The sequence below is a fragment of the Chanodichthys erythropterus genome, chromosome 10 (assembly GCF_024489055.1).
Source record: "Chanodichthys erythropterus isolate Z2021 chromosome 10, ASM2448905v1, whole genome shotgun sequence".
NCBI lineage: Eukaryota > Metazoa > Chordata > Actinopteri > Cypriniformes > Xenocyprididae > Chanodichthys > Chanodichthys erythropterus.
Genome location: NC_090230.1, coordinates 59,553,644 through 59,565,355, shown reverse-complemented (window position 1 = coordinate 59,565,355; position 11,712 = coordinate 59,553,644). Strand labels below are relative to the sequence as shown.

Below are 11,712 nucleotides of genomic sequence, written 5' to 3'. Positions count from 1 at the left end.
CTAGTCCCTTCCTGTTACAGAGGCACAGCATATTAACATGTTTAGTTTCAGAAGATTTGGGGCTTCTTTCTTTTCTCTCCTTTCATTCTGCAAATAGCCTATCTTGCTTCTTTTGGGCCTTTCTTTCTCTATACTCTGATCTTAAACTTCATCTGTTAGATACAATACTTTGGATATTAATAATTAGGATTTACTTATCTATCTTATCTTGAAACTTATTTGCTACATTTGAATAAAATTTGTTATTTTTTGTTTCAAATTGAATCTCTGACACAATCATTGCTCGTCTACCTGAGAGCTGTTTCATAAAAGTTGCTAAGAAAAGCGAGGATTAAACTCCAAAACCTGACTTGAATTAACCTAACAAATGAGTTGGGGCTAAAACGGTTTCATAAAAGGTAATTGAAGTTCACGCAGTCCCGCTAATTCGATCCAGGTTTACCTAGTCAAGATAATTTCACGTGCACGCTTTTTTTTAACCTAGAAGTCGATCATGGATCAAATCGATCCACCATAGGAAACAGTATACATTTTATGCTATTTTATGTGTTTGAGACATGGTGTTTTCCTCAGTGCATAACTTACTTTACACAAGTTTATTCTCCATCTGTAAATGTTAGAAAGTCATCCAAATATTTCCATTTTGCTGCTAAACTTCACAGTGAATGAGCACTGCTGCACGCTAAACACACGGAAGGCAATTATAGAAGCGCAATAATTCTAAAATATACATTTCGTTAAAATATTTGATGTTGGACATTAAATGTGCCTCATGTACAATTTTAAACCTACAAGTAAGTGTATTTTTTATAATAGTAACTGTAAATGGACTATTGAAATGGGGTAAATATACTGTAGGCCAGTTACTGAGTTTAGATTCATCTAAACTCTTAGACACTTTTCCCAGTCATTTCAATAGCAAAAAGTGTCCCATCAACCTGAATTATATATATATATATATATATATATATATATATATATATATATATATATATATATATATATATATATATATATAGTCATTGCATTCTCCAAAAGGTGAAGCATCAAACATGGATACCCCCTCACTCCAACATTGTTCAGGATCTTGACCTGAAGCACATCTTCAGATCTTCAACAAGAATACAGAATCTAATGGGAAACCGTCAGTACTCAGGTATGGGAAGTCCTCATGAGAGAACACCCCTGTAGTAACACACAGGGAAAATTAAAAACAGTATGTTCTCTAGACTATGCTGGGACTTAAAGACAAACGTTTCTTTGGCAGGATGTTGTTGAAGCTGAGTATCAACAAATACACGTTAGGGCTTGTCTATGAGTTTAGTCATCTCAGATTCACTGTGCCTTCATGTTTGCATGTTGCAAGGAAAGAGATGAACGCTTAGAATTTTTCACAAAATTACTTTTTTTTACCTCTTACTATTAAAAATAATTTGGATCAACATAAGGGTAGGTAACTGACAACAGATTTTGTTCCAAAAACACTACAAAACTTTTGAACAAGTCATGTTTTCTTTCCACAAATCAAATGTTCCTTTTAAACCAGATATCATACACATCATGCTGGCACTGGTGCTAAGGACACAGTCAGTGACTTAACAGTCATTCTAACTGTGCCTTGCCTTCTGTCCATCCATCCATCCCAATTTTCAAATTGTTCCTGGCCAATTTCAACTAAATAAATACTCATATGAGCCTAATGAGGGTGCTGTAACGCAAGAAACCATTTCACTCATTTCCGTGTAAAGGTTAGGCTAAATAATGAACCGCAGTTGTATGGCAGTCAGCTGCCTGTTATTTACATTTGATTTATATAATGAAGTCTGTTTGAATTTTGCAAATGTATGATCTGTATTTAATATAATAGTTGAGCAAATGGAATAACCTTGACTTGAATGCACACACTATAAAGCTTGACATTATTCATATAAAAGATTTGTATATCAGCTCATTCTCATGTTGCTGTTGTTCTGAGCTCAGAGGCTTATGTTGATCTTCATGGGGAAATACTTGAACACATCCTTTATTTGTATGTTTACTGCTTTCTAAATCCCTTTTTATTTCTCAAAGTTAACAATGTTATAACTACATAACATAGGATTCAAGAGTCAGCCTGAGAAATACAACCAAAAACACAGAATATTGGTAGCAAGACTAGAATAATGACACATTCCAAAAAATAACATTTAATGGTTTTTATTGACATCCTCAGTCAGAACTTATTTTCTGGATTGATTCTTACTTGACATTTAACATTTAACCTCAGTTATGGCGAACAATGACACAACTAGCTATAAAGTGGTTATCCAGGAGGCCATCCCAGCTGACGGCCACCCAGGACGTGGATGTGAACATGGTAAACGGACTGTCCGCCGTCGGGACCCTCATTGAGCACCAGTCGGTATCCTCTGGGTAAACCCACCTGCTCGGCACACTTCTTAGCAACCACCATCAGGTGTCCGAGCAGCTGTGCCAATACAAAGAAACATCAGAATATATAACACTCACAAAAACATCCAACACATCCACCAGTAGATCTAGTCAATTGGCATAGATTTCAAGAAGTGCCCTTATAAAAATATAAACCTAAAGGCATGAGTTACAAAGCTAGATCATAATACTGATTTTTAGCAATAACCTTTCAATTGTGTTTAATAACTGAGTAATTATGAATACAATCTTCAATCTACCAATCAGAGAATCACAGGAAACAGCTGTAACTGTCCACTCCCATGAAGTATTGCAAATGTTCTTTCTGAATATTTTGCATTAAACATATACATATATATATATGTATATATATGTGTGTATATACGTACACACACACACACACACACACACACACACACACACACACACACACACACACATACATACATACACACAGGTGCATCTCAATAAATTAGAATGTTGTGGAAAAGTTCATTTATTTTAGTAATTCAACTCAAATTGCGGAACTCGTGTATTAAAAAAATTCAATGCACATAGACTGAAGTACTTTAAGTCTTTTGTTCTTTTAATTGTGATGATTTTGGCTCACATTTAACAAAAACCCACCAATTCACTATCTCAATAAATTAGAATACTTCATAAGATCAATAAAAAAAGGATATTTTAAACAGAAATGTCAGGCTTCTGAAATGTTCATTTCTATGCACTCAATACTTGGTTTGGGCCTCCTTTTGCATGAATTACTGCATCAATGCGGCATGGCATGGAGGCAATCAGCCTGTGGCACTGCTCAGGTGTAATGGAAGCCCAGGTTTCTTTGATAGCGGCCTTCAGGTCATCTGCATTCTTGGGTCTGGTGTCTCTCATCTTCCTCTTGACAATACCTCATAGATTTTCTATGGGGTTCAGGTCAGGCGAGTTTGCTGGCCAATCAAGAACAGTAACACCATGGTCATTGAACCAGCTTTTGGTACCTTTGGTAGTGTGGGCAGGTGCCAAATCCTGCTGGAAAATGAAATCAGCATCTCCATAAAGCTTGTCAGCAGAAGGAAGCATGAAGTGCTCTAAAATTTCCAGGTAGATGGCTGCGTTGACTGTGGACTTCAGAAAACACAGTGGACCAACACCAGCAGATGACATGGCAGCCCAAATCATCACTGACTGTGGAAACTTCACACTGGACTTCAAGCAACATGGTTTCTGTGCCTCTCCACTCTTCCTCCAGACTCTGGGACCTTAATTTCCAAATGAAATGCAAAATTTAGTTTCATCTGAAAAGAGGACTTTGGAACACTTATTATAACAGTCCAGTTCTTTTTCTCCTCAGCCCAGGTAAAACGCTTCTGAAGTTGTCTTTGGTTCAGAAGTAGCTTGGTATGTGGAATGTGACAGTTGTAGCGTCTGTATGCGGTGGCTCTTGATGCACTGACTGCAGCTTCAGTCCACTCCTTTTGAAGCTCTCCTAAGTTCTTAAATCGGCTTCGCCTGACAATCTTCTCAAGCCTGCGGTCATTCCTTTCACTTGTACACCTTTTCCTACCACACTTTTTCCTTCCAGTCAACTTTCCATGAATATGCTTTGGCACAGCACTCTGCGAACAGCCAGCTCTTTCAGCAATGACCCTCTGTGGCTTACCCTCATTGTAGAGGGTCTTGATGATCGTCTTCTGGACAACTGTCAAGTCAGCAGACTTCCCCATGACTGCTGTTGGGATTACTGACCTAAACCTAGTATTTATATCCTGAGAATGGTAATTTAATAGAACTTGAAAATTAAATATTCTAATAATTTGAGATACTGATTTTTTTATTTTGACGAGCAGCAAGCTGTAATCATCAAAATGAAAACAAAAAAGTATGTAAATATTTTTCTTTGTCTAATAAATCAAGAATATATTTGTTTTACATTTTCAATTAAATCACAGAGAGAACAAACTTTTTCATGATATTCTAATTTATTGAGATGCACCTGTATATATTAATGATTGTAACATTGTGAGCAGGTTGATTTGGATCAGAACTCTTTATTGAAGAAGAATTATTAAATGAACAAGATCAAAACTACAAATATGTAAGTAGATTAATGTGCACGAGATTCAGTTGGAGGTCTGTGGCTTTGAGATGAAGTTCAAACACACTGTGATACAGTGTCAGTTTAATACTGACCTCTTTATCAGCATCCTCTACTTTAGAGATCTGAGTGATGGGCTTTCTGGGGACCACCAGGAAGTGAGTGGGAGCCTGAGGGGCCACATCATGGAAGGCAATACACTAATAATTCATTACACACACAGAAAGAGAGGGACAGAAAGAGAGAGAGAGAGTTTAACAATGTGCATTATTCAACTGGGTGTATTAAAAAGTAAGTAAGTAGTAAAACTGTCGTGTAACTGAAAGTTTTCATTATTTTGGACGGCGCCGCCTTCATCAATCGCTGTTCAATGTGCAACAAAGTTGTGCAGAAATGAGTTCACATACATGTGCAGGACATGTGAACTAGCACTGAAAGTTGGCACATTTCCAGATATCCTCGATTTCAATATAACTGTCAGCAGAACTCGAAATGAATTTGCAACTGAACTTCAAACGCGTCTATGACAGAGATCAGACACTCGAATGATTCTCATTCTTATAAATAGTCTGAAGCGCATTGTAATGCTGCAGATCAGGCGCAGAATCGACCACAGACTTGCCTGTCAGCCCTGATGGCAGTATCGCTATGGCTGTACAAACAGCAGAGATCGCACCTGATCATCTTCATAAATGATGTTGGCAGGAATCTCTTTACGGATGATTTTGCCGAATATCGTGTCTCCTCCCGGCTGCGCGCTCTGGGCTCGCGACACCTCATCCGCCATGATCACAGATCTGCTTCTGCAGCTGCGGAGCTGTCAATCAAACAAGCGAACACACAGCTCAACGCCTATTGGCTGAGACCAGCACAAAACGAGAACAGCGACTGGACAGAGCCCACTGACGATCAGCCACATGATTAGACAGCTTAAAATAAAGTCTTTTCATAATAAAAGCGCCATCCCGAGACAACCTATATATTTCAGAGTTTATTGCTTGCTTCATTTGTCCTATAATGCTTGTATTCATAATAATAAAATCTAATTAAACTGAGAAGTTCCATAATTTTAATATTCTATGATTGCAATCTTGCTGCATAGATCTGTTCGGTGATAACAGCGCAGAAATAAACTGAATTGGACTAAAGCTCAACACAAACCTAAAAACTCCATTATAAAGCAAGGTCTAATAAAATACTTAAATAATATTGTTTATGTATTTTTCGCGTCTTGTCAGCTTTTAATTTGAAACAGCTTACTTCCGTGTTGTTATTCGTATCACTGCTGACATGTCTAACAGAGGTGTTGTGATCTGTGTTTTACTGGCAGGATTTTGCTTCATTTCATGGAAACACTCGTTAATTGGTAACACGATGTCATGAGAATCATTATTCCAGCAGTTATTATTCTTTTATTTTTTTTGAAAACACTTCGTGTCGCTAATTTTAATAGAGCAAGAACAAATGGCTCCAAATTCATTATTACAATTTCCTGTAAAATACAGTCTTCTACTTAAGTGAAAACAAAATGTGTTAAAAATGTCAGCAGAAGGAAGCAATTGATGAAATTGAATTAATAGTATCATTTTATTTAGATCAATTTTCAAATTTCGAAGTCCTCCTACGTGTGCCTTTAAAATACCAGTGGTGTGATACTGCTTATCAAATTATTATAGCTTTCTTTTTTTCCTCCAGTGGAATTTGATATTGTTCTGATTTTGAGGATGTTGCTATAAATCTTGAAGATCAGCATGTGTTAATGCTGCTGCAGCAGCAGCTGTGAAGTGATCCAGGGCTGCTAAGATCTGACCACTGAGAGCCTGACAGCTGTTTGATGTGTGTTAAAGGTGTTACAGATGCTCTGAAGCTGGCCGGACGCGGGCTCATATTCCTGGGCATCTGCACATGGCTGATTTATATGTTACCGAGGCTGAAATCTTTCTTCTTTCCAGTGTGTCAAGAGCTCCCAGACAGTACATACATTCAGATGACAATTTTTATTATTTAATTGTGTAGTTGTATATTTGCTGTAACTGTATAATTGAAGTTTTTCATCTTGCAGACCCACTGCATGAATCCAGCAGACTGAAACAAGAGCAAGTTAGAAGAATTCAACAACATCAACACAATGACAAGGTTCAGCACCACAACACACAACTCTCTGCCTTTAAAAGCAAATAAATGTTCCACTGTAGGTCAGTAAATATGTTCTGAATATATTCTAACAGTAAATATGTTGTTTCTCATATCATGAAGATGTCTGACTATGCTGAAAGAGTGTTAAAGCCAAGACAGAACTCTTTGCTCCAGCAGAAAATGGAGCGGCACCATCGCTTGACAGGAGAGACCTGGAAACTCAGCCAAGGGTTTCCAGTCGGGGTGAGCAAACTCATTATCACTAGTGCTACATGCTGCAGTACGGGTAATGTGTTTTTCTGTTTTGTTTTGTTTTGTTTTTGTTTTAAAACAATTAAAAATAAGTCAAGGCACCTTTATTTCTGTTGCGCATTATAAAACAGATTTTTAAAAATCAAATTTACACTGATAAACAGGAACATAATGATCAAAGATGCAAAAAGATGCAGTCCAGAAGACAATAGTGTTGTTATTCAGTCAAAAAGTTAAAGTTGTAATACATGTTAGACTGTACTACTCATGCATCAGAAAAATAAACAATTTAGATATAGTATAGTTCTCAACTCTGGCCCTCAAGATGTTCAAAACAACTGGCTGTTATGTATATTCATTATTATGTTTATTATATTAAAGGTGCCCTAGAACGTTTTTTTCACAAGATGTAATATAAGTCTAAGGTGTCCCCTGAATGTGTCTGTGAAGTTTCAGCTCAAAATACCCCATAGATTTTTTTAATACATTTTTTTATCTGCCTATTTTGGGGCATAATTAAATATGCACCGATTCAGGCTGCGGCCCCTTTAAATCGTCGCGCTCCCCGCCCCTGAGCTCTTGACTCTATATACATTGCATAAACAAAGTTAACACAGCTAATATAACCCTCAAAATGGATCTTTACAAAGTGTTCGTCATGCAGCATATCTGATCATGTGAGTATGGTATTTATTTGGATGTTTACATTTGATTCTGAATGAGTTTGATAGTGCTCCGTGGCTAAAACTACCATTACACACTGTTAGAGAGATTTATAAAGAATGAAGTTGTGTTTATGAATTATACAGATTGCAAGTGTTTAAAAATGAAAATAGCGACAGTCTTGTGTCCGTGAATACAGTAATAAACGATGGTAACTTTAACCACATTTAACAGTACATTAGCAACATGCTAACGAAACATTTAGAAAGACAATTTACAAATATCACTAAAAATATCATGTTATCATGGATCATGTCAGTTATTATTGGTCCATCTGCCATTTTTCGCTATTGTCCTTGCTTGCTTACCTAGTCTGAAGATTCTGCTGTGCACAGATTCAGACGTTAATACTGGCTGCCCTTGTGTAATGCCTTGAACATGAGCTGGCATATGCAAATTTAGGGGGCGTACATATTAATGATCCTGACTGTTACGTAACATTCGGTGGTATGTTGAGATTCGCCTGTTTTTCAGAAGTATTTTAAACAAATGAGATTTACATAAGAAGGAGGAAACAATGGTGTTTGAGTAATTTTAATATTATGCAGTTGAAAATAATTACCGCATCAATCAATCTCTATCATTACGCTTCACAATATCATCATACAGATGTACTTTAATTAGCAAAACATTACACTTAGATTTGTAGAAGTTGCCGCCTCTGGTGTTGCCATGGCCCATCTTTTATTTTCTTGTGATCTCTATTGCCGTCTTGCACTGCAATATGGGAAATAGTCAGTTGGTGAGTGTGCATCATAAGTACACTCCAAATCAGAGTGCATTGTGGGTATAAAAGAGTGAATGAACGTAGGGAATGATATTGTTCACTCAGAATTGGACACCACTACAGAATGGCAGTAACACGATATAGTGCACTTTTTAAAAAATAGGGAGCAGTTTCAGACACAGCTTCACTGTCCTGCAGAGTTCAGCTCCAACCCTGTTCAAACACACCTGAAAAAGCTAATCAATGTCACGGTCACTAGAAAGCTACAGGCAGGTGAGTTTGATCAGGGTTGGATCACAAGGGCCAGAGTTTGGAACTCCTGATATAATCAGTACAGTTGCAGAATATTGTGATGATTTTAGCAACCTTTCCAGCATCTTTTCTAGGATTGCTGGCTGCCACAGTAATGTGTAAGTGTACTGAATCTAGGAATTATCTTCATTAAAAAGCTATTAGTAGTAGTAATGGGGATTATGCACAACAAACTTACATATTGTGCAAAACAGGTCGCATCACTTCCGGTTCAGCTCTTTGTTAAATATTGAGCTGCTTTATTCAAGATACCTTAGTATCCATAGATGTCGGGGTCGGTTGATATTGCTGTTAACACTTTCTTCGACAAGCGGGTGCAATGAGACCTCCTTTCCTGTTTGTTCATGTGACGTTTGACATGAAGCCAATTAATTGTAATAATGGCTGACTACAAATAGAGCATCTCTATAATGGCATTGTTAACAGTAAACTTTTACATGATACACTGCATTGGCTCGAGTCTAAAACAGGGGTGTCCAAACCTGCTCCTGGAGGGCCACTGATCAGCTCCAACCCTAGTTAAACACACCTGGGGCCTGTACCATGAAGCCGGATTAGCTGGCTAGCCAGGTAAGTTTCAGATTAGTTCGCGCCAATCCTGGGTTTTAGGTACCATGAAAGAAAGCAAGTAACTTACGCTCCATAGCTAACCTGCTCCGGAAAGGTTATGTTATGGTTCAGAGATCTCAAACTGAATTTAGGCCAATCGGATGTGAGCAAAGTGACACTGACACATCCAACGCAATAAAGTCACACCCCAGTTTCTCTTTGTCCAAATTAAAGGTCACTATATAGTAAAAAAATATTTAACAATTAAATTGTCTGGCTTTAATGATAATTACTTAGAATGATTTTAGGATTTATATATGATTTATATAATTCAATGATATATATTATTATTAATCCATTACACAAGCGATTTTAGTTTAACAGTTATTGTTAATTATTTAGTTTCAGTGAATATTAATATTTACAGATCATATGTAATAAAAATTAGCTGCAAATAAGCTTTAAATATAATGTGACCTTACATGTCCGAGTCTCTATCACTATATATTATCAACTAAATAAACTACACAAGTTTCACTTGCACTGAGCTCTATGCAAGTGAGCAAGATAATTTCTTTTATTTTCATCAGTGTACATGAGTTTAAATTCTTCATTTTCTTTAATCTCGTAATCTTCAGCAAAAGAGTTTTGAATTGCGCATGAAGTGAATCATTGTGTCTCTCTAACCAGCTAGTCTTACTTGGCATTCTACAAACTTCCAGGTAGATGTGTTGAGAGCTAAAGTTGGAGCTAAACTCTGCAGGACAGTGACGCTGATTGGACATCCCTGGTCTAAAATGACTGACACATATTACTGAGAGCACTTTTATTTGTATTTTGTGGTTCAGGGGGAAGAGGATCAGATGTGTCTTGATGTCAGTGTAGATGAGAATCCTAATCAGGGAGCCAGAAGGAGACGGAAGCTGCTGCAGACTGTTACTCGAGATCCTGTCCAAAAGGAAGCGCCCAAGCAGAAGAAGGTGGGAAACAGTGAATGTGTGTTTCGCTTGGAATGGTGCTCTAAAAGAGCCCTTAAGCACAGGTGTAGATTTATGTACGACTTTCAGAAATTTGAGCCCCATTATGGGCCTGTGTTGAAGAAATGTTTTTTTCTTTCCATTAAAGGTCATAGTTTTGCCCGATGAGCCGTCAGCAGATACTGAAGGGGTGAGTGGACCAACTCTTCCTACATATGAATAAAAACAAGCAGATGACCCAATGATAACTATTCATTTCTTCTGTTAAGTCATGTATTTACAGTTAGAGCTCTGCTCTGTAATTCACTAACAGGTTGTAAAAATAGCTCTAAGATGTCCAAGCAGAAGAACGATTCACCGGCGATTCCTCAAAACCTGGAGCTCGATGGTGAGTCCTTCCTGATTACTGTCATCTGCTTTGACTAGAAAGATGACAAGTTAATACTAATTTCTTATGATCATTAGCTCCTCCTTGACTGGATGATGAAGACAGGATACCCTCCTGCTCTCTACATACTGTGTACATCCTACCCCAGGAAAACCCTGTTGATGGCTGCAGACGTGAGCCTGGAGGAGGCTGGGATTCTCACAGACACACTGCTGCACGTGGAGGAGAAAGACCCCTCTGTTACCTAAGAGAACTTCTATTTTAGAAACGCTTTTATGGGGCTTAATGGATATCAGTATCAGTGCTGTAACATCGTGCACCAATCAAAAGGACTTCATTCTCTACATCTGCCAGAATTGGGATATATTTCATTGTAACTTCACTTTTGCTGTTCAACTGGCTTATGGATGAATCTTGCAGTGTTTGCTGATCTTAGTTTTTCTATAAATACATGAGAATAATCCTGTTTAGATAGAATGTTTTTTAAATCAGCAACAAAATTATGGTAATAAAACAAGGGTTGTTAGGGTCAGAATTCTCAGGTAGTTTTTATATTAGGCTGCAGATTGGTACTCTTGTCTTATTTGATCTAATATCTGAATGTTCATATACTTAAAGGTTTGAGGTACATACAATTTTGACATCAATTAAATGCAGGTCAGCGTAAGATTTCGTTCCCGTTTTTCTTTGAAACGCGGTTATGGCAGTGCTCGAATTGAGTAAGTGTCACCTTTGGGATGTGAAGTTCTGGACATTGACTTTGAAATTCAACCTCCATGGGAACCAAAGAATCGTTCGCTGGTAAAAATTACAACTACAAAGTGATAAAATGCTTGTTTGCAAAAGTGCATGTTCTCAGAATACATGGATATTTTAGACCATCTGTGAATGGAGAAAGAAGCTCTTTGCAGCCAGATGGTGTAGTTTCACATGTACCAGCAGAGGACGATGATAACCAGTCAAAGCTTAAACAATGACCTGCACCACTCTAGTACAACAAACATAAACACTTTTCATGCTCCAGTCAATTCGTAATGTAAACTACAAAAATAAAACATTTATCCTCTACATTTCTTACTGAGTAGTTTTACTCTCAATAACAATAATCCTCAATTAGCAATGTCAA

The 11,712-nt window shown here is 37.4% G+C and overlaps 2 protein-coding genes across 2 annotated transcripts; one reads left to right on the top strand and one right to left on the bottom strand.

Annotated features, from left to right (window-relative positions):
* Positions 1–2,186: 2,186 nt before the first annotated feature.
* Positions 2,187–5,358, bottom strand: hint1 (histidine triad nucleotide binding protein 1). Its single transcript, XM_067395737.1, has 3 exons — positions 5,199–5,358; positions 4,618–4,722; positions 2,187–2,467 (listed from the first exon to the last, which is right to left on the bottom strand). The coding sequence occupies exons 1-3, from the start codon at positions 5,307–5,309 to the stop codon at positions 2,303–2,305; spliced, it is 381 nt and encodes a 126-aa protein (XP_067251838.1). The 5' UTR covers positions 5,310–5,358; the 3' UTR covers positions 2,187–2,302.
* A 442-nt stretch (positions 5,359–5,800) lies between these two features.
* On the top strand, positions 5,801–11,551 carry ubxn8 (UBX domain protein 8). Its single transcript, XM_067398439.1, has 8 exons — positions 5,801–5,888; positions 6,370–6,495; positions 6,585–6,658; positions 6,779–6,901; positions 10,070–10,201; positions 10,347–10,388; positions 10,512–10,586; positions 10,664–11,551. Exons 1-8 carry the CDS (start codon positions 5,813–5,815, stop codon positions 10,832–10,834), a joined length of 819 nt encoding a protein of 272 aa, XP_067254540.1. The 5' UTR covers positions 5,801–5,812; the 3' UTR covers positions 10,835–11,551.
* The last annotated feature ends 161 nt before the right edge of the window (positions 11,552–11,712 follow it).